This window comes from Eufriesea mexicana, unplaced genomic scaffold (assembly GCF_001483705.2).
Source record: "Eufriesea mexicana isolate 0111107269 unplaced genomic scaffold, ASM148370v2 scaffold2534, whole genome shotgun sequence".
Taxonomy (NCBI): Eukaryota; Metazoa; Arthropoda; class Insecta; order Hymenoptera; family Apidae; genus Eufriesea; species Eufriesea mexicana.
This window is the reverse complement of record NW_016910610.1, coordinates 711,405-736,630: the sequence shown is the minus strand read 5'-3', so window position 1 is coordinate 736,630 and position 25,226 is coordinate 711,405. Positions and strand designations below refer to the sequence as shown.

The 25,226-nt window shown below is 32.7% G+C and overlaps 1 protein-coding gene across 1 annotated transcript in view; it reads right to left on the bottom strand.

Moving 5' to 3' along the window:
* Positions 1–25,226, bottom strand: part of LOC108550122 (putative protein TPRXL) — a 27,938-nt gene that overhangs the window by 2,034 nt on the left and 678 nt on the right. Inside the window, exon 2 of the mRNA XM_017903770.1 lies at positions 24,908–25,226. Coding sequence (XP_017759259.1) covers positions 24,908–25,226 — 319 coding nt within the window. The remainder of the gene's footprint in view (positions 1–24,907) is intronic.

Below are 25,226 nucleotides of genomic sequence, written 5' to 3'. Positions count from 1 at the left end.
AGTATACCGAATCGAAGTCCCCTTTGTAAGACACGAAATATAATAAAGTGTCAGTAGAGTCGCTTTAACTTCTTTCGCTCCAAGTTAGATTAGGGTACCTTCGATACAGATAGCACCAATAGGTTGCGCCACTAGGGCGCATGTCGGGTCTCGATGCGTAGCCACCTCCACGCGGTGAGACCTGGTAATTGGTATCGTTTTCTTTTGGGAAGTGATACCAAGCTAAGAGCTACGCACCAAAGTTAAAATACGAGTCACAAACCAACTATAAGATAGTTGTAAGTTAGTTATAAATTAAATATAAATTCATCATTAATTAGAAATAAGTTAGTAATAAATTTAAGATACTGAATATTATCTCCAGTAGTAACATGTAAAGTATGAGGAATTAAGGTAAGTAAGGTAAGGTAAGTAAGGTAAGTAAAGTAAAAAAAGTAATTAAAATCTCCTTGCAATGGATAGACTATGTATACTACATGTATTCACGCAAACGATGTGAAATTCATTTGAATAGAATTCGTAGAAATGACGTCACTTCTTAGAATCGGAAGGCGAGCAACCTCCTGTCATGTCATGTTCTCCTGATACAAAATCGCAAAATCGGTCGAAAATTTTACGGGGAGGCTGCAAAAGTATTGTCCGAGAATTCTTGGAAATGACGTCATTTCTTGGAACTGGCTTGACGAGCGAATTCTTATGATGTTATGTACTCCTAATAGAAAATCAGAAAATTGTCGTGAGCTCCAGTCAGCGCCATCTATGATTTTGAACTCGAATACAAGCTTCCAATCCAGAATCATAGATGGCGTTGACCGTTGTCGCTTGAAGTTTTATTCGCGAATTCATTAGATATTTAACAAATTACTCAATTTTCGCGGTTAACTTATGAACTTTTATAATTGCATCGTAAAGGCACACCTTTAAAGAAGTTTCTAATATCATTTTAGATACTAATTTCTCGGTATTTAATTAATTATCAGCAATTATTGTACGGAGTGTTGAAACTATTGTTGAAGATGCTATTGATTTTTCGTTTATTACTATCTTCTATGCAATTAATTTGTAAATTACTTGTACGCGTTATAAAACCCATACCCTTGAGCATCTACTCGTATCATTTTTATTCACATTTCACTCCTAGTTTTGTCTATTATGTAATACCTTTACGAAAAATTATAGCGGTCGGTGTTACGAAATTTTGTACGCCATTAAATTCTTATTAATATCAAGCTAATTAGTAACAAATTGTTTTCGAAAATTGCATAGAAATGTAGCCTATAGTTCTAGCTTTGCGAAGCAACCATTAAAATTCATGAATTAATTACAGAAACTTGTTAATTTGTGATTTTTCACTGTCAAATCCATTTTATCCTTTTCTAACTACTTTCTGTCTTTGTCTGTCACGTGACGAGAATTAGACGACCTCCTTGCTCATTCTGTGTTCCTGTTTCTTTCTTGAGTTTCTGGTCCAAAATCGTAGATGGCGTTGATCGAGTATCGCTCGAAATTCTATCCTTGTTTAACTTATTGAAGGAATCAGTGCCGTATCAACAGGTTGTATTAAGGGTATATTGAATTTATTTATTAACCCTTTGGACTCGAGAGGTGACTCTCAGTGACCGTTTGTTTTAATGCTATAACTTAAATCATGGATGATGATAATTATATTAAGAACATCGAAATAAAATTATTCTATTCGTTCGTTTTTCACTCAAATTCACGATTTTCTTTTTTCAGTTTTAGCATAAAGAGTATCATTGAGCTTATAAAAATCTAAGAAGAGCTTCGAATTGCATATTCACAACGAAGAAATCTTCCAAAAGGGTTAACAGGTTTCGAAGTACATATCATATTTTACTGAACATATTAGACATTTCTTTTTCTAATTCTTTGCTATTTTTACTATTTCATAAAAGAGCATTCTGTAATTATACGTATATAATATTTATAATTAAGTTTGACAATTTATCTTTACTAATAATGCCTTTATTATTAATTTATATGTTATTGACTGCATAGAATATGAACAGTATAAAAATCACTAGCGAAAAGTGAAACTATGAATAAATAACACCATTGTGCATACATGAAACACATACATACACATATAAACACTTGTGTCGTTTAACTGTATAGTTATAATGAATTGTACTCCTTTTCTCGTACACTATTGCATGTTTGCTCCATTGCACTTGATACTGGTACGCGTAACTACGGCACTGTCGAGGCTAAACAAGCCAGCAATGGCTGCCTGGCGGTAAAATCCCGTACATACGTTACCGACGAATATTTTTACGATTTAATCGAACTGAAAACTGTTTCGACAATTTTGTTCCATGGTTTCTTCTTCAGACAAGCCTACAGAATACGATACCGTGTAGGAAATTCGTGTCAGATAAAGAACTCTTTGTAAAAACGCAAGAATACCGCGTAGAAAGTGCACTCGGAGTCTTATTTTTAAATTTTGATGACTAATTATAGTTATCCAGAAACACAAATAATTATAATTATGGACACTGACAAACTCGGGATACTCTCACTTAACTTTTAAGATAAGAATAAATCTCCTAACATTTTCATTTTTTACGTAATACTTCATTTTAGCCTAAAATCGTGTATTTTTTGGAGAAACCTACATTTTTCGGAAACTGAAATTAATATGATTAGATTAAGTTAGATCAGGATATGGTAATTGCAATTATGAATTCTTTTCAAGAAAGTAAACTCTTCAAGAATTACTCAATGGATATTACAGATTCAGATTCGTGTCAAACAGTGTAATTAAATAGCTTTCGGAGAGAAGTGAATTTAAATTAGATATCTTTTATCATGGTATTAGTAAAATAATTACCAATGTTTGATTTTACACGTAGTATGTATATATATACATTCATATAATAAATATATAATTTATATAATTATTATATATAATAATTTATATAATTGAATATTATAATTTTATATTAACATTGTGCCACTTGTTAGTTGTATAATTTATATAATATATAAACAAAACAGAATGTAAAGTTGTAAAGAATGTAAAATGTAAAGAATATAATGTAAAGGTAAAGAAACAGAATGTATGAAATAAACTAAATTCAAAAATCTTGATAAATTTTAATGATCCACACAAGAAGTCAAGGCAAAACCTAATTTCTGGTTTTATTAAACAAATTCTGTACCTCCATCGAGATAAAAACTTGCTATGCAAAGTTCCACCGCGATGAAGCATAAACTTGTTAATTGTATACTCGTTCTCGTATCCACATTTAAATCTTAAAATTCAGATTTTATCGTTTACGAATTTTAACGAACGCATGAATATTCACAAGCCATGCGGACTCTGATTAAAAAACAAATTACGGCAAATCTCTGAGCTTCCCTCATAAATACCCATTTTTTGTTAACAAACAACACGAACGTGTAATTTTTTTAAATAAAATCGACCAGTGGGAAAAATTCAACACAGAAAATCAAATTAACTTCAGCATACATTATATATTATATTGTATATAATATTATTTATTATATTAGTTTATACTATATTATAGTATAATATATATAGTATATATGTACTAGTATATAGTATAGTGTGTATGGTATATAGTATATATATGGTAGTATATAGTATTACAATTTATATTGTATATCAACATAAATTAAATATTAATAAAATTGTAAATAATTTCGTTAACGAATCGATAGCATACATAATATTAAAAAATAAATTAAACAATTGGAAAAGTCAATGTAAGAAATGAACCAGAAATAAGTGAGTAGAAAAATTTGGAAATTTCAGTCTGTCCAATATCTAATATACTATGCACACTGTTCTATATACTACTAGATATATACTATATATATTATATTATATATAATATTATTTTTTATATTAGTTTATATTATATTATAGTATAATATATATAGTATATATGTAGTAGTACATAGTACAGTGTGTATAGTATATAGCATAGACTATATATATGGTAGTATATAATATTACAATATATATAGTATATACAAATAAATTAAATATTAACACTAGAACTACCGATCTTTAATGGGTACCTAACTATGACGTGCACAGATTATAGTAATTTTCAGCGGTACGATGAATATGAGTGAATATATTGATTACAGTTCTTTCTTAATACGAATTGATACCAATTTTATTCTTAAAGCAGGTGTATTTATTCGGTGATTGCAAAAAGGAAAATTCTGGGACCAGTCATTTTCACTGGGTTAGTAGTTCTAGTGTTAATAAAATTGTAAATAGTTTCGGTAACAAATCGATAACACGCAGAATATTAAAAAATAAATTAAACAATTGGAAAAAATGAACGTAAGAAATGAACCAAAATTAAGTGAGTAGAAAAATCTGGAAATGTCAGTCTGTCCAATATCTGAGCACTCGAGCTCGCCCATTCTCCCCAATAACAGAGGAAACCTTGTTTACAAGTCGCCCCCTACGCGGAGCCCACTCGAACCACCGGATCTAAGATTGTGACATTTAACCGGAATGTTTGGAAGGAGAAAAAGCCGTGGCCGCAAGATCTACGGCTGTTTGGAACAAAACCAGCAAGACCTATCGTTCCGACTTCCGTTTCTGAGGTTTCCGGTCCGTCGTCAAGGTTATTTCCGTTCTTCTATCAGATTGTCCCACTTATCGGCACCGATTGCATAATCTCTGTATTACCTCCTGGGCAAAACTAATTTATTACTCAACGATCATCTCCGCTCGGCCGATCGACTATCGCGGGTGGAATGAGGATGTCCTCTATACCCTTCCTGGCATTTCGCAATACGCGACCCCTCCGATTATGTAAAAGAACCGCTTGTATATGCCACGCTAAATATTACACGCGTATACACGCATGAAACGAGCGACGAGAGCAGTCATTGGACACCCGACGCGCTGCAAACCCGACTGTGCTTGACAGCCAATCACGAACTATTTCCATGGTCAACTAATCCATCATCAAATAGGGTCAAGTTATTTTACAGCCTACATATTCCTAGTTAATCTTCGGCGACTGGATTTTCCCTCGTGTACGGCAGGGAAAAATTAGTATCGATTACAATTTTTCGTCCTAATGAAAGAACTGAAAGGTATTCGTTAATACGGACGGGTTATATGCATACGTGTATCGGGAAAAGTGGCATGATGGTAAAAGAGAGTAGCACGGAAGGAGGGACACGGAGTAGTTTCGGTATATGGGCTAATGGGTTCGTCAGTTCACATCAGATGGCGTTAGGGAGGGAGCAAGGATTATTCGTCGCTCGTGTTACGTTGATTGTTCCAGAGGTTATTAGAAGGGAACTGGGTTGTTTTAAACTGCGTTGCACGAATGTGAAAAGTAATGGAAGTTTTTAATCAGAATTCATTGTGGCTTATTTTATGATATACCGTTGTGTTTAACATTCTTTTAAAGGAAGTAGGTTAGTTTATGCGTGGAGAAGAAGTGAAATTTTCAATTCGTTTTAATTTATGGCAGTGTAATTTTAGGTTACTCGCATGAATTATCGCACGTAATTCGATATTGCGTATATACGTCCTGCTATCAAATTTATTAGAATTACTCTGATGCAGGATTTTGCTAGAGCAAAATTTATAATTTTTAATCGAAGGATATGGTATTAAGATTAATTAAAATTTAAGTTATTTTATAATGCTATTTATATTTGAAAATTACGTAGTAACTAGTTATGGGTAATATTCAATTAACTATCTTTTACTCACTATATTTAATACTTGGAATATGTATTATTTGTGACTTTTAAGCATATCTAACCAAAATCTTATTTAACGAATAAGTTTTTAATTAAAAATTAAATATTCTAGTTTTATCCATTTAATTTATTATCTTCTATGAACATTTTTAAGTGGAGATTCTTGGTTTCGCTTCTGATAATTATTGCTTGTACTCCTCCACGTTTACATGGAATATGTAAATAAGACTAATAGCAAGTTAAACGAATTAGAATTGGTTGAACAAATTCCATATTTAACGTTTAGTTAAGTCAATATTTGAAGCTGCTTAATATTTACAAGTGTATAATACAGCTAATATTTATACATTTATTTAATATGTACTTACTACATAATTTGGTGTGCATTCGTTTTAATTTTATCTTGTCAAATCGATTAAATAGTAATTAAGAGTCTTTCGCTGTTCTTTTAAACAAATTCATTCGACACTGTGAATAATATTACCAATTTTTTAACAGAATTTTGAAACAGGTCAAAATTATGTTCATTAATGAAGTAAAAATTTGGTATTATTTCAGTATTGCAATTTTATCGAGAATTTACTTTATTTATTATTTATTTCATATTTATATTAATTAAAAGCGGCAAGTTTCTTTTTAATAATGAGGAGAAAGAAAAATTATTTCCCTTTTTTATAAACCTAATAATTTAGAGTGAACGATATGCACACAAAACACGTACGCTGGCATGTTCATTATTTTAATAAGCATAATTAAGTAGATCGTTCCGTGATAGTAAGAAATTATAAAGGTTAAACTGGAATGAACTCGTGTGAACAAAACACCATTGTTTAAAAGCTACCACACTATCCATGGACGATTTGATATCGCTTATAATGAAAATATTTCAAATTTTATTATGTGTTATATTCTCATATAACAAATACACTTTACATTTGAATACAAACAGTAATTACTGCAGCATGGATTTTGTAGAATAAATACATTATTTGTAAAAATTAATTAATAAATTAAGGACTAATTAATCCTTAGTATATAATTCTGCATATAAAGAACTATTTTTAATTTTATTTTTTAAACGTTTTAATTTCATGTATTAAAAATTTCAGAAATTTTATAAATATAATCAGTTAAAAAATTACCTTTATATAACTGTATCGTGTTATACGGAATATTCTAATAAATCCAAAATAATAAATAAATTGTTTAAACCCTCGTACTTGACTAACGCCACCACGGTAACATCGATAGTGCATAAAGTGTTATATGGTTTTATTTACGTTAATAAAAGGGTAAAGAAAGTAAAGAAAAAGGAAAAAAGTTATTACATAAATTCGATCTTTTTGGGGAAAAATTCTCGAGCTACGAAGATTAAAGTTATTATATTTTCAAACGACAAACATGTCACCAAGCTTCACCTAAACCCTCAAACATTTCCAAATTCCAGGAAATCCTTTTTACACCCTTATTTCATCCATTGTATACAAAAATATTAGAGAAAAACTGGTGAACAATTTTTAAACTAAGGATCTGTTTATTTATTTATAATAATATAAAATATGTATAAACTATATCGTAATAATGACTGCTTTGAAAATAAAATCTGACAGTAAATAAAACCACAAAGAACACTATACGTTACAGATTAAAATTATGTACGATTAAAATTATTATTGTTTTTAACGTTAAATATGTCGTAATTAATCATAGCTATGATGATGTCAAATCTGCTGGACGTTCCAGGCCAATAGCGATTTTTGGGGACCTCCACTATTTGGCTTAACCGTTTGAGTCGCAAAGGCTTTCGGAAGAACACGGCCGAAAAACTCTGAACAGCGCGATAACGCTTGCGAAGAAGTCCAAACGGCACGATAACGCTTGTTTAATTTTATGTCAAAAAATCCCAATCGTCGCAATAGCGCTTGTTTGTTCTATGTGACGTACGTGCATCAGCAAAGTTGAGCGCGTCATTTCGACTGAAAAGCGCGATCGCGCTGCTTGGGACTGAAACGGTTAAAAGGCCCTTCTATTCTCTGGAAAAGTTTAGTTCCGAACCCAAACCAATACAGAGTGCATTAGCTATAGTAATCCATAATGACACGTATATTCTTTCTTCATATTTTGCATAACTTAACTTCTGTCAGTAAGTGTATTCATAAGTGTATTCATTTCATAAACATAAACTTATAATTAGTTAAAGTTATAAATAAAAGTTAATAATAATAAACTTTATATATTCATAACTGTATACGATAAAATCCCAGGTTATAATGATCCCTGTGATTTCACACTAGAAATTACAACAAAAGATATCACCAAATTCCAGCAAAAACCTTCAATCTCGCAGAAAATCTTTCTCACCCGTCCATCTAATTTATTTTGCATAGAAAATATTCCAGAAAGATATATCAGCAATTTATTTATTTATTCACAAGCAACGGATTATAAACTCCTAAACACAGCGAGGTTAAAAATAAAATTCTTAACGCTAGTAACGATCATGCTGCGAGAAAACTACACCCACTGTACGTGCATGGAACAATTTTCTCACCCCCATCGATCAAACAACATAACCTATATGACCAGCGGGATAAGATTGAATAAATATTGTAATTTTTGGTTAACAAATAAAGATTCTTAGTTTTATCCTTCAAAGTATTGATCAGGAAAACTGAAAATGATTTATTACAACAGAACCTTTTAATAAATAATAAATCATTTTAGGGTAGAAAATGCATTATTGTAATAAAAATCTCACCAATCATGTGTAATGTAACTATAAAAATATCATATCACATCATGAACCATGTCTCTTATTCATTGCTTTAATAATTCCCAACACAAATTGTTAATAATTCTAATATATTTATTTTTATGCACTACCATGTACAATATACATAATTCTACAAGTTAATAATCTACATATAATGATATAACTTTAAAATTATACATTGTTGCATCAATATCTTTCACTTCACACTGTATTTATTTTTCACTATACCCTTATACCATATTCCTATAATTATCAATATTCCAAGCAATCATTATTGTTTATATCATATATAAATAATATATTATATTATACATCACAGAAATTATTAATCAGTATCTATCACATTATTCTAATTCCTTTCCCCAAATTTCTCTATCTAATTCATTCAGAACCTGTTTCCTAACCTCCAAATATATTTTACACTCCTCGACATACTACCCAATCTATAATCCTCCAATCAATATCTTTCACTTCACACTGTATTTATTTTTCACTATATCCTTATACGATATTCCTATAATTATCAATATTCCAAGCAATCATTATTGTTTATATCATATATAAATTATATATGCGAGAAAACTACACTTACTGTACGTGCATGGTACAACTTTCTCACCTCCATCGATCAAACAACATAACCTATATGACCAGCGGGATAAGATTGTTTCCACATCGCAGGTGCAAGAATTTCTGATTACGCTGTTAAATAGTGGAAAAGCAGGGGATCGTACGTCAGAATTATCAGTTTCTCGATAAAACATGTCATTTCACATAACCTAAAATCAATATAGGGTGTACTCTCTAGACCTACGTACACGTATCGATCACCCATCTCTTTATCGAAGTTTTAATAAATCAAGGCATCTCGTGTTCCAACGATACTATCCCTATCGTCGTTATCAATAACTAAATAAACCAGACGCGTTAACGGACGATGGATTTGGAGAATTTTCAACGGCTGAGCAAATGTGACTCCTGAGGACCGAATCGGTATTAATGCACCTGGCTCGGCCAGGTCTTTTTGCGCTTCCGTTTGAGTGGAAGAAACTTTGCGCTCTTTATGTCGTGCTTTTACTCTCGCTTTGAACCGCTTCTCCCTCTCGGCTTCATATTTATTCAACAGGTTAGCCGGAACGAGTTGAAAAGTGTTTACACTTGTTGAATAACAGACGGAATTAGTGTGGTTTCTATTCTCGCCTGTTTCCTTTCTCCTCGGAGTTTGTAAATACTTGTTTTCGTGTAATTTATTAGTCGAATTTATGGTTAGCATGAGAGACGTATAGTGATGTAGCGACACAGGATTCTTGGTTCTGTAATTGGTGTTCATAGTTTGTTAAACGTGAAATTAAAAATAGAAAATTTAGGAAATATGAAATTTAAGAGATACTAAATTTTCCAATAATAAATAATGCAGTGACAAATTTTTTGAATAAATTTGTTTTACTAATTTATTTAATAGTGGGAATATTTTTGAAATTTTGAATGGAATTATTAGCTAATATGAAATATGAAATTTAGAAGATTCTAAATTTTCTAATAATAAATAATACAGTGAAAAATTTTTTGAAGAAATTTGTTTTACTAATTTATTCGAGAGTGGGAATATTTTTAAATTTTTGTATAGAATTATTAGCTATCCTTAATTGTCTAGTAAGTATTATATTTTTTTTTATTCTCTGTGAAATTTAGACATGTACACATAATTATATATTACAAGATATTACAAGGCTATATATATATATATATTACAAGATTATATTACAATATTACAAGAAATATAAATTATAACATGTTTTAAATTTTGCTTAAATGTTTAATGAAGGTATTCATAATAACCATAATCGAAAAGTAATAAATTATAAATATATTAAAAGAACATTGGCAGTTTGAATTTAAATATTGACATAGCAAATGGCAACAAAATATATTCTCCAATATATTCTCTATTATTTATATAATGTGCAGTTTAAGTGAAGGATACATTATTCAATTCTGTAATTATAGTATATGATATTATAATTTTTAAGGATTATTATTTAAAATAAATCTATCTCTTCTAAATAAAATTTCGAATTTGAAAAGATTTCTATCTTAATCTTTTCAAAATAAAAAAATAAAATTACGTGCAATTAAGCTTACACGATGAATTACGCGAAATTACATCAGATGTGGATTTTTTATTTCTATATCCTAAATCACAAAACTAATTAAAGAGGGAAGGCTATACGTATCGTCGAAAGCAAATAACGTTGCTTTACCACCAAATGTCCTCGTCATTTAATTAAATCGCGATACGTTCCGGAAATTCTAATAACGAGCAGTATATCTCGGAGATATTGAAACGAAAGACGAATGGCTAATCCCACGCACGGGAAATCATTAAATTTGCACGATCATGATAATCTAAATGAGATATGAAGTTAAGCATGCATTCCAAGTTCCAACTGATATAATTTTTAAAATGAATATCGAATTTATATTCCAAGATAAATTATAGTTGAAAATATATGAATAAATAAATCGCATAAAATAAAACTGATTTCAAAAAATATAAAAAAATTTGTGCTTATCCAAAATAATAATTTTTTAAGTAATTTATTACGTAATTGTAAAGTATTCTTCTTTAGTTATTAATATTTGTGATTAAAACTAGGGTATATTTTAATATATATAATTACAAAATTTTGAAATTAAAGAAAAAGTAAAAATTAAAAGTTTGGAAATAAATAATATAATTTTTTATTAACAAATAAAGATTCTTAATTTTATCCTTCACATTGTTCATCAGAAAGACTGAAAATGATTTATTACAACAGTATCTTTTAATAAATAATAAATAATTTTAGGGTAGTTAAGGAAAATAATATAAATTTGAAAAATATTAGAAAATTATCTTAGAGCATAGAAAATCTATTATTGTAAAAATCTCACCAATCATGTGTAATATAACTACAAAAATATCATATCACATAATCAACCATAACTCTTATTCATTGCTTTAATAATTCCAAACACAAATTGTTAATAATTCTAATATATTTATTTTTATGCACTACCATGTACGATATACATAATTCTACAAGTTAATAATCTACATATAATGATATAACTTCAAAATTATAAATTGTTGCATCAATACCTTTCACTACACACTGTATTTATTTTTCACTATACTCTTATACCATATTCCTATAATTATCAATATTCCAAACAATCATTATTGTTTATATATATCATATATAAATTATATATTATATATCATAGAAATTATTAATCAGTATCTATCACATTATTCTAATTCTTTTCTCCAAATTTCTCTACCCAATTCATTCAGAACCTGTTTCCTAACCTCCAAATATATCTTACACTTCTCGACATACTACCCAATCTATAATCCTCCAATCCTAGCAAGATGTTTTTGCAAACTTCCACAATATCTCAAACCGTTACCGAGCACAAACGCAAACTTCTGATCGACTAAGCATTGTCCCGATAATCTAGGTCAATTATCACATTTCATGCCGGTAGATGTCGCGGCAGTCGTAAGCCGTGGTGCATATAACACACAGACGTCTCGCGAGGGGCAGCTCGACGTATAAATTCTGCCTCGTTTCCCTCGCGTGTTCGACAACATTCCGTGGAAATTTTCGACCTTGGTTGCATCTTAAAATCAAAGGGGATTATCTTCGTCGTAAATACGTCGCTGACCTATTTCCAATCGGAAATGTTCGGAAATGTTCCAATCGGAATTGTTTACCGTTTCCCTTCTCGGTTACGGTGCGGCCGGGCAGCAAATTTCCACGATGATCCCTGCTCCCTAATTTCGGGCAGCAGTCGAATTGGAGACGCGTTATTTCCCAGAAGTAATTCCTGTCGTAAACGCAACGATTCGACGACGCGACGGACATCCCGCGACGCGGTCCTGTGTCGACAAAATGGCACCTCTCGAGCGGAGCGCGTCATTTAGGAAATGTGCCTCCCACGAATGCGACCCAGGAGGATTTGGGTCACTAGATATAGGACATAGCCTTAATCCGTGAACGCAAATATATATCCGAGGAAATATCCGTATTTTTCTGTTTTTTTTTCACCTTATTTTATACTTACACCTTCGTCGCGATATAGCACGAGAAACCACTCGTCCCCGAGGGGACTTTAATTCTCGAGGACGACGCGAATTTGTCAAAAATGCGGAAGGTAGGTGTGTGGGTGAGTGGGTGAACGGCAAAGCAGTATTTCCCAATCTCTCACGAATCGCGACCCCTTTTTGTGATTGCCTAATAAATTCCCTACCCTTTTCACGTTTGGATGGGAGCTGTTCTTTATGGGATTAATGAAACATATTAACAGAAAATTTTCCAGGATTGAATTCTAATTCGAAATTTATCTGATAATTCTTTTCTTTGGACGTTATCGATCTGAAATATTTTTATTGGCTAAATATGGTGTATATGTGCAAGTGGTGGTCATTAAAAAGATGTTATGAAAGTAAATTGGTATATATAATCAAGAGATTTTGGTGAATAAATGTAAGCGAGTACTGTGATTCGAGTTGCTTCTATGACAAAAAACATAGTAATGCATCGTTGAACGAAGTATGTCGACATAGGTTAAAATTGAAATTTATGGAGTCAGTTCTAAACTCGTCATTTGATTCCATGTATCTCATCCACTTACGTTTGTAGGACGCGCTTATTTGTTTGTGCTCTCGGATGTACAGTGAGTGACAAAAGTATTTGTATTTCCCCAATTACTAATTTTCAATTATTATTATTTTTATATATACATTTTTTAAATAGATTAATAATAACGTTACCTATTATGATAACTCAACCCTTTGCACTCGACGATTTGTTCGTTATAGAAAGATAGTAATTCGAAGACTTTCTGCCATAAAGTCGACGATATTTGATATTTGTAATTATCTCAAATTAACCCTTTGCAGTCGACGATTTTTTGGCTAGAGAAGAGTAGGAATTCAAAGCTTCTCTACTAAGAAAATTGACAATATTTTTTTGAGCAGTAAATAAAGAATTTTATAATAATAGAATTGTAGAATTATTTGATTTGGATATCATTACATTAAATTTGATATATTAATTAATATCGATCTTCCAAATTTTATGAAATGGTGACTGAAGCTCACCTCTTGAGTGCAAAGAGTTAAATATGTTTAAATAAATACGTAATAGTTGAGTAAAATTAACGTCGCAATAGCATTCGCAATATAGTATATCGACTATAATAGTTAGAATATTTGTGAATTTAATCTCTGCTGGTTTTTGGATTTGTTCAGTATAATACACATTCTCGTTGATCTGGATTTTGAAATTTATGTTTCCCAAGTTCACCACTTGGGAGAGTACTTCTGTGATTCACTGTACGTGAAATATATTCTATACGGATGGTTAGGGTGTTTGAAGTCGATTTAACTGCAGGATTAGAGAACACTTGGCATGTGCAAATAATTGCTATGGTATCCTGCTTTAGGAAAATCGTGTCATTCTAAGATTTTTAGCTTGCTGTTTTATGATTATATTATACGATTATGGATGGACTATGTTCAGGTAAAAGTCAGTGGAGATAACTGTTATGGGATATTATAGTTATATAGTTATAGATTATGGGAAATAAGCAGTTAGGAAATTTGTGAGAATTTGATCTAGAAAAATATAGACCTAAATGTGTAGATGAAAATTCTTTGCTTTGTATATTTATTTATTCTAAATCAGTGAAAAAATGCTTTTGAATTTGGTTCGTAGTTAGTACAACTGTGAATAAATTTTCAAGAACACTTAATGTGTCAATAAATTAAAAAGAAATTTAATTTCATATAAAATCGATTGATTTTCATATTTTGTAATTGGGAAATAATTATGGAATACATTATTTATGACTTACAACTAATAACTTATCATTTATGATTTGTTAGTGTTTTACACATATATTAGAAATTTTTTCATTTCATTTTATTAATTTCATTGATCATTGTGATTATAAGAATGAGACACCATGTGATCAGTGAAATGTAAAATTTTTTAAAACGCAGGATTTTATATACTTATGGTAAATAATTAATCTGGAAGGTAAATAAATTTGTTTAAATTTTTCAAGTCATTGAAGGCAAGTGCTTACCTCAAAAGAATAATGTTACAAATATTTGTAGATCAATATGATATAGAATTATATATTTCTTGAATTATGTTACTTTTCAATATACGCTATTTTATTAAATAATACCAATAATTGAATAATTAAATGCTGATATTTCAATTTTTGCGGTAAATTTCAAAATATTTTCATTTTTATTAAGATATCGTAAATTTAACCAAATATTAACAATCGTTGCTGTCTGATTAAAAAATTAATTTTTTATTAATATTGCAACATACATATATGAATTTTTAGGACAACTAATTCATTTGATTTAGTTTATAAGTTATAGTATAGTATAATTTTTCTCGTATCTTCATTTTATGATATTCATTTGATTTAGTTTATAGGTTATGGTATAGTATAGTTTTTGTTATCTATAATTAATAGAAATTACATGTATTTCCATGTATTTTTAAATGGGTACGTATTGTTCATAGTTCCTACTATATGAAGAATATTTTAACTATATAATCATTATAATGGAGCTACTGATTGATATTATCAAAAATTACTCTGAAATAGAAAATCAAAAATGAATTATACTTTCCATACCTGTAAACAATATACACCATTATCCATCATATATAAACCTAAAATATAGCATTCCTTAGCATTTTTATTTTACACAAGAAGTCTAAAATTGTGTTTTAAAATATACTTATTCACAAACCATAATAACATACTGTTTCAATATTTCTTATTTTAAACAACAATTACCATATGCTACAGTACCCCATATAATATTATACAACGTATGGAATAACTATTCCAAAAAATGAATACTCTTTTCTTGAAAATTACAAGAAAAAGCTCATAAAAATTCATTGTCATCATTTACAGTTACCATATACTATAATATCCCATATGATATTATACAACATATGAAATAATTATCCCAAAAAATGAATACTCTTTTCTCAAAAATTTCAAGGAACAGAAATAAAAATTTATGGTCATCATTTACAATCACCATATACTACAATATCCCATATATTATACAACATATGTAATAAGCAGCCTAAAAAATGCATACTATTTTCTCAAAAATTTTTAGAAACAAAAATCATAAAAGTTCATGGTCATCATTTACAGTTACCATATACTACAATATCCCATATATTATAGCACATATGTAATAAGTAGCCTAATAAATGAATACCCTTTTGTCAAAAATTTCAGGAAAAAATAATCATTGAAATTCATTGTCGTCATTACAGTTACCATATACTAATATTCCATACGATATTGCACAACGCGTGCAATAACATGCCCCCCAAAAATGAATATTCTTTGCTGAAAAATTTCTGGAAACAAAAATCATAAAAATTCATGGTCATCATTTACAATTACCATATATTATGATATCCCATATAATATTGCACAACGCGTGCAATAACATCCCCCTAAAAAATAGCGCTCCTTTTCCTCGTGAATTTGCGGAAAGAAAATTTCGCTAAACGATTTCTTTCGTAAGTATAACCACAGTTGAGTACAGTGCGCGAGCGCGGTTACCCAGAATGAGCCCCCGAAGGATGCACTGACCCGGACAATTTCGGAGCTAGCCTCCCCTGCCAGCGCGAGACGCGTCTACTGCTGATCGAAATCGGCCTACCTGTGGATCGCGATTCGTGCCTCCGGTGACGTAGTCTGGCCGCGACAGCCGAGAGCTGACGGGACCTTGAGAAGGTCGCAGGAAGACAGGTGATGCCCATATTCACGACAATTCCAAGTGTAACTGGCACGGTCATCTTCCTTCATGGATTGCTGCCTCCTGGCACCGGTATTATCACCTGCACCGCCACCACCCTCGGAGAGATGGCGAATCAGGGGACGACGCATTGCATAAGGGTTCTATTTCACCGGCACATTCGAAACACCGCGCGAGTTTAACGAATACTTCGATCTCTTCGTATGCGGACGAATCGCAAGTATCACGTGATCACGACCGAGTCCCGATGTAATGTGACAGACGAACCGTCAAGAAGGAAAAATCCGCAGTAATTTCTGTGAAATCTTCGCGATTACACGACCGTATCTCTTGATCACCACACGTCGATCACGCTCATATTCCGGAACGACGTAATCGCGGCACGAGTCCTCGCGAGACTATGTACGTACTTCTTGCGCGAGTGTTTACGACCATGCACCCCCCACCCTCCCGCCCTACCACTATTTGTCTTACCTGCCACCCACAGTCCTGAACCGTACCGAATGACCAATGTGGTTGGTCGGTAAGGTAGGTTGTTTCCGGGGGTAGGTAGTCGTTACCTGTTTTATCGACTTCTTTCGTAGATGTCATTACTAGCCATTGTCATTAGCGTTCGAAGCAATTGTTGCTCGCGATATTTAATCTACCAACCGTGTTAGTGCTAAATAATTCGTACGATAAATGTGAAAATAAATTAACAGGGGAAATGTAAAACGTAATTTTACTAATGATTCTATGTAAGTTTCGAAGTACGTAATTGTATAGCAATTTATAAATTTAGTATTGGAAAGGAAATATGACGTTTTACCATTCCATCACGTACTCTTTTGTTTTACATCATGAATATAAAACTGGAAGGTATATACGATGCTAATTAAGGTTTTTAAATAGAATATTTTTAATGTTAGGACTGTGTGTCTATTGAATTGAATCGATTATTATTTTCCATGCAGAAGTACTCAGTCACTAATTAAAAAAGGAAAATATACACTATAATTAAACAAATTTGGCAATTATTTCATTTTTTAACATTTAATTAAACAAATTATTCCTGTATGTCTTTAATATTAATATATTTTCCAAATTACGTTTCTGAAACTAGGATATCTGACAAAACATACGAAATAACCAACTCTGATAAGTAAACCCACATCCGATATACCAGAATTCACAACCTGCTTTACAAACAGTAGATAACGTAAAAATATTGCCTTAATAAGGTATCGGTACCCTATCAGGTATATCGAAACAAAATAAATATTGTTCAAGAATATCAGAAGTATTAACATTTAGTCGTTCTAAATGCACTTTAATAATTATGCACCTGTGACATTTACATCATAGGTTTAAATTATATATATATATACATATATATATACTGCAGGAAATATTACATAAGTGTTCCTCTGATATTAATGAATGGTTAGAATGCAGTAAAATAAATATCATACTATTTTTCTTCGCGTAATATTCATTTTTATAAATATATTTGTCATTATTGAGAATTTGAATAATATGTTAAATAATATTTTTTATGGAGGTTTGTATTGAAAGTTGTAAAATTAAATAAGGCACAATTGAACAAATTTATATACAGGATGAATAAAATAAATCAATCAACATCATTCCTTCTTCGATGCAACGATAATTGGGTTAATCACTCACACATTTCTATGGATTGGGAACAGAATAAATTTCAATTAAGAGCCTGCTGGAAAATTACGGATAAGCCTTTCCTTTAAAACACATCTGTGTTTCAAATGTAATTCAAACATTTCAAGGAGAACTGATACATAAGTCATTATAAAGTCAATTGTAAAAATATCTACGATAAACAAATCAGTTGTGAAATATATATACGCATTGTCTACGTAATCAAGTTTTATTTACAAGTCATACAATACAATAACCGATTGCGTAGTTTGTATAAGATTTTATTATCACCGACTGATGATGCATTTAAAAGTGATTAGGTTTACATACGATAAAATTTTATTATAAAAGATTTTTGTTATTTTATTTTAGTATCACTTTTATTATGATACTTCTATTGAAAATCAAAAACGTTCGAAAAGAATTAATTTTATAGGTCGAGAATAAGTTTAATAATTTTATTAAAAATAAAAATTCGTAATTTTATACTTAAAGAATAATTTTAATAAAATCGTAATTTCAAGATTCATGGTTTTATATATTTAAAGAATGAAATAAAAATCTAAATTACGAATAGAATTCTAAGTATTTTCTACTCCTTTTAAAGAAATATTAAATATTGGATACTAATCGATATACTAATTGCTTTATATTAACAAGGCATCAGCATTGATTATTTTTGCTTTTGCTTTGCATGGTATTTAAAGATATTATGATTAAGCAACTATTATCTTTGACTACGTTACATAATTAAAACTTTAAATTTATTTTTGGTATTCATTCATATCCTCTGAAACTATATATTTATAATTATTTTTTAAAACACGTCATTATAGATTAATCTAGCTCGTTTAAATTAAAATGATCTTAAAAATAACTCAAACGATACATGAAACCATATTCCACACTTATTATCTTCTCAAAAACAAATTCATCAAAATATATAACTATATATAAACTATATTCTAATCAATATAACTTTGTATCTATCCATAATAACATTATAGTAATAACATTAATTATTTCGCGTATATCACGAGTAATTATAAATACGCGTTGCATAATAGGAATAAACCATACGAAATATCAAATTAACAGCGCGTATAAATAAGACTGGAAATGTACTCGATAATTAGTAATTACGCAATAGCTCGTGTACTAGACGCACAAAAAGAGAAGAAAAAAGAACCTTCATTTGAATGTGTTACATAAAGAAAATGATCCTTGAGAACAGAGAGCTGACAACATGAGATCACTGGCATATATAGACTTACAAACTTCAATCATCGTCATCTACGAATTGACGACCTTAATGAACCATATTCGAGAAAGCAGTACACGTTAAATTATAATTTCAAATTGGATCCCCTTAACAGTGTCCTAATGGCTTTCGTTAAAAATTAATAACCACCTTGCAACGGCCGTGTCTTTTTGTATTCGATCTAACGCGAGCCTTGTAAAGAAACATATCTATTCTTAACCCGCAAGTGTGACTCACTTTCGTTTATTATTTCTCTGCCTTCGTATGCTCCGCAAATGGTTCGTAGCTGTTACTCAATTACACCTTCTTCCAGTAACTTAATCTCAAGAACATACGCGTAGGTGACAAAGGAAAAAAGAAATATTCGATTACACCGAAATGCAGGAAAACAATTTTCCAAGAATGAAAAATATTTTCGAGAAAAAGAATTTCGTACATGGCAAAAGGAACCGTTGATTGGATGTGAATCAATAAACACTATGCTTTCACAGAACAACGTTTTATTATTCAAAGATAAACGTACTTCTAAAAATTCTGGTCGCAGTTCCACCACGGTTTCGCAGTAACGGACATCTCTTTTTTCGGGTGGGGGCAGGGGGCAGGGAGGGGAGGATGTTTGTAGGATTGGCGCATAAAACAGTGAATCGCGCGTTAAAGCAAATATCGAATTTATTTGTCGATTTGCGTAGTCATAAAATATATCGATCGATATTAATAACATTGACAGATTCTCTTAACGATCGCATAATAATAGGTTGGGGAGGGAGTGAAATCGGATGTAAATTCGTTATTGTAGATACCTGAAGCGCGCGCGATATAATATGCCTCGACAGCAGTGACATCTTACGAGAGATAGTAAATGCAACGACGTCGAATTATCACAATTTCGATTATGCTTTTCCAATTTTTCGATAAAACGAACACAAAGGACAGAAAATCTCGAGCCGGGTCGATCCATAACGCAAACAGAGGAAACAGTACGATTATTCACATTCGTACAAAAATAGTCGATATTCACCGGCATTAGATTGTCGTTATTCACGAAAGAATCGATACTGCAGGAATAAAAGCATAGAAAGGGATAGCGGGCGATAAAGTGGGGAGACGAAAACAGAGGAAGAAACCGAGACGTTAAGTCAAAGCAACGGAAAATAGTTCGGTAGTGAAGGAATGTTTCGAACATAGCACCACGTTATATCCTTATCACTATTCACGTACAAGCTAAAAAACTGTATTTACTATGGCAGGTAATCATACACGCGTGCACATGTGACTCGCTCGAAAGGTATGAACTAAAGAAGAACGAGAAGAAAACTCGGTGGATAAATCTGGAAATGGATCACCAGCGATGTGTTGCGACGAATTACCTCCGATTTCCAAGCTTACGCGCTAATTGATAGTTCGCGAATGACCAATTGATTGACTGGAACCCGGGACTGCGCTCTATGGGTAACAATGCACACGCGTGTATACGCACTTACAGAAACGTTTACCGATATGCGCGTATACGTGAGAACACGCGTATATGTACTTCGTTTCTACATAAGTAGGCGTAACGTAGCCAGTACGACGCCCGTGGCTGTTAACGTGGCTGTTATTGCGTAACGCACTATAGTTGAGCTACCGTCGGCCGTCCCTACCATACGAACCGACCACCCTATGGTTAGGTAAATCACGACCGAGAGGAAAGGGTCGTCGGATGCACCTGTACACGTGTGACCATGCGTGCAGACACGCGAATGAGCCGGGTTGCATAAGTGCAGGCGCAGGCTATGCGCGACACCCGCGCTCCCACACGCACACGTGTACACGGTCCTTTAATTTTAATTCGTTAAATAGATCTATGAATTGCGGCACGAGGCACTCGCTTCTTATACAGGGCTCTAGCAGCCGACTTGATGCAGCATCGAGGCGAGCCGGAACACACGCATCCAGGCAAACATCCCCGTCGACGGCGAACGACAGATCGCGCTCCTTGCCGACGTGATCGACAAATTTTTGCACTCCGTCGATGTCGAGTAACGCCGCGCTCCACGATTGGGTGTCGCATCGATCGAGCAGACGTCGCTCTCCGACTTCCTTTCCTTTTGCTGCTGCTGTTGCGGGGAGTACTTCATCACTGAATCATCATTGGAACAATTAATCAGAATGGTGTTTTTGCATGATTTCCCTCCTAATTTCATGAGAGTGACATAACCATGGGAAGGTTAGCGCGTACGTGTATTCATGCAGCAATTCTACATACGCGGAAGCGTCAGGCCAAAGAAGCGTTTCACTCGGCTCAGCTTCGAGCCAGCGCTACGAGTGCTAATTATCATAATATATTCGAGACTCGCTTTCGTTGCGTGTTTATTACCTTCTGAAGCTAATTGGCGGTTCCTCGCGTACACCTGTATCGTTATACGGTTTGTTTGATAATACAAAATTCAATTACGTGTAATTTACGAAACTTGCTTGACGGTTTAGAAATAAACTGAGCGTATCTTTTACTTCGAGATGAATCGATAAGGTAAATTGAAGTGAAAAATCTTTTACATAAAATCTCCTATTTTCACTTATTAGCAATACAATTCAAGAAAAGGAAAGAAGACTTGATGCATGAAGAAAAAATTTCTAAAGAGGTTGTCTATAAAAATTTAATACAATGTTTTATTTGACTGATTCGTATCTAACTATGAATACCCGTAGATATTAGTATACCAATTTTTTTTCTTTTTCTTTTTAATATTTTAATTATTGGTTTAAGTGTACCGATAGAATCAAAATGGAGAGATGCAAGAGGTAAAATATTGTTGGCGTATAATATGATAAAATAAAAGACGCAGAGCTCGATGGTGGACTAACGATTTTATAACCACGGAATGTAAGCCAGTAATATAGCTAAGTAATGAGATTTTCCCGTATGTCACTGCACTACTTTTTTCTCACGGCTAACAGTGAAATTCCTTTCACTAGCAAATCCTCTTTTGTTTAAGAAAGCCGTTTTACGCAACGGTGAGAGTTCCGTGGTCGTGCCAATGGGCTGCACACGCATCAAAACGAAAGAGTTATCAAACCTATTTATTTTACATAACAAAGAAACAGCAAATTACTCTCGGTACAGAAATAACGCAAAGTTTCAAAATCTCGCCACTTTTTACGTAAATGTCATATCAACCTTGACTATGTTTATTCGCGCTAAACTCTCACTCGGTCATGGTCAAAGACCCATTACGTATGCATTGCAAAGTACGCTGATAGAACAGTCGAACAATACACGGGCGACGTTAAAATTTAACACCCTCTGCCGATAAACGAGGGAACTAAACAACAAAATGGGGGAAGAAAATTCAGCGATGCAAGTAGCACGGGTATAACGAAGTTTTATTTTTCAATTAAAACTTTTATCTGTTGCATAATGTACACCTTCGGTTTTACTCTAGCTGTTTCGCCGTTAAAGCAGGAAGCATAACTCGTTTGAGTACGATGAGTATGGTATATAAGCTGGTATATAAATCAAACATGCATGGCCTATATTTCTAAATATAAAATATCTAGTCTATAGGTGTATGATGTGTAACGTACGTGCATGACGTATAATCAGCGATTGATTAAGCGAAAAGTTTTTGTAGGTTTATCAGTATTCGCGTTTCGTGGACTCCCTCTTTCCGGGATACCGAGAGTAGGTGTATAGTGGGCGTTTCAAATGTGTTCTGCTTTTAGTGAAGCGCACGCGCCTCTTTCGGTCAGCTGATTCCCTAGACCTACTTTTTGCCCGATGATGCAGGCTACAAATAGGTATAGTCATGAACGCTCGTCTGTGTAAATGAGCGTGTGTGTACTTCTTGTTCTGCTGTACACGTATGTGTACCTACATACTTTAGGAAACACTGTATGCCCTAAATCATGCTCTTTGCTCGAGGCCATTCTCAGCCACTCGGAAGACTCAAAGTATAAAATGCGCTTTGTTCTGCAATCGTGAAGCTTTTCGTACATTGCCTACACTTTTACCAATTATTTCGCTGAAATTTAATTCCAATTCTAATTGCTTGGAAATTGATTGAGAATAATTTATAGGATAAACGAGGAAATATTAAAAGAGATAAATAAATAAATAAACAACGCAATTTTCCAGTCGCAATTTAGGCTACGCGGAATGAAAGCTTAATGATATTATTTACGAACACGAATCAAAACTTTGACTGATAATAAATGAAATAAAACGGATAGTATGTGGAGAAGGTATTTTTTCGACTGTCACGAAGTATACGACTTGTATCCATGGAGTTGATAAAGTACAAATCACGATACATTTACATCGTGGTATTTGAAAGAGACCGTTACATGGGTGAATAAATCGTTGGAAACTTTTTCGAAACTCTGTGTGGACAAGTCACGCAATGGTCACGGCTCTAATGTTTTGATAAAGGATAGATGATTGATGCAAAAGCTGGAGATGGAACCCGCAAAAAAATTAGCATGGAAACACATCGAGATTATTTTGCAATGCTTGCATATTTGGAAGAGTCCAAGGAAGCTTTTCGATGAACCATATTCGCATGTGCTTTGTGATATGCGCGCGCGATCATTCTGCACGATAATTTTTCAGAACTGACTTCGTGTATCCTATGTAAAAGCGCGGCAATTTAGTTGTCACTGTCAACGCTATACGTTCTCACGGTATAACATACAGCATACACAAAGAATCGCGGGTATGAGATATTGTATTCTAAGATAATAAATGATAGCACAAACTATTAACTATTTAAGGTTTAATGCGTACATAAATTTGACACATACCTGTGTGAGTTTTATTCAATTCCTAATTCCCCACGAGGAGGTAAACGCGAAAACAGCTTTACTTTGCTGCAAACCGTTCTACACTGGTTCGAGGCGCTTCGTGCAGTGTTCTGCGGAGCACAACGAGGTGCATTCGTGCGACAAGAGGCAGTGACGAGAAGCAAGGAGGAAAGAGAACAAGAGATAGAGAAGTAGAGAGACTCTTTTCTTCTCGCTCTGTTTTGTGCGCTGGATGGAGAAGTGGGTACACGTCGACGCGATCGTTTGGACGATGAAGAGAATTGGTGGGGATGTTCGTCTTCTTGGTTATGTTCTGCAGCGCCGGCGCTGCATCGACCCATCAGCACCTTGCTAGCGATGTGCGTTCGCTTCAACGTGCCTTCAAAGTGGTCTATCTATTGTTCTGTTTTTACGCTTCGTGTTCATATAGATTACTTCGTCTAATAACTCGCCGAAGGCTACTTGATTTTTATCCGCCTACCCGATACTAAAATTGTATAAATGTACCCGCTTACGCATATTAGCCTGTCCATTTTATAAAATACGGCAGCCGCGTAATTCTATTTTAAATAGTGTTCAAAAGACACTAAATAAAAAGCATGACATTTTATTGAGAAAAAAAATTCACATCGAATATATATTGTTTACATTATTGATGACACAAAATATTTTTACTAAAGCTATATTTACATATTCTTTCTTATATAGGTATCCATGTTGAGAATATAAAATTTCTAATAGAAAATAGTTCATGAATGAAAATTTTATTTTTATTTGTACTAACTATAAATTGACTCAATTATATTTGATATTAATCGTATTCATAAATTTATAAAGAACATACCTTTCGTTGATATACCATGTCGAATAAGGAGTTGGTGGTGAAAAAGAAGTAGTTGGCGAATTTGCAGAACTCGTATTTATGGTAGATTTAGAAGATGAAAGCGAAACACCACTTTCCACAGAACACGGGGAATGATGATCTTTATTAGACGAGGATAAATGCCACGAATATCTCCCTTTTACGCACGAACTACAATAACCAGGACTCGAACTTGGAGAACTCGAAACACTTAGTGGGCTTGAACATTTTGGAGTCTTTAAAGTTCCAGAACTAAATACTCGAACCAATCTCAATCTTAAAGAATTCTCTTTACTTTTCC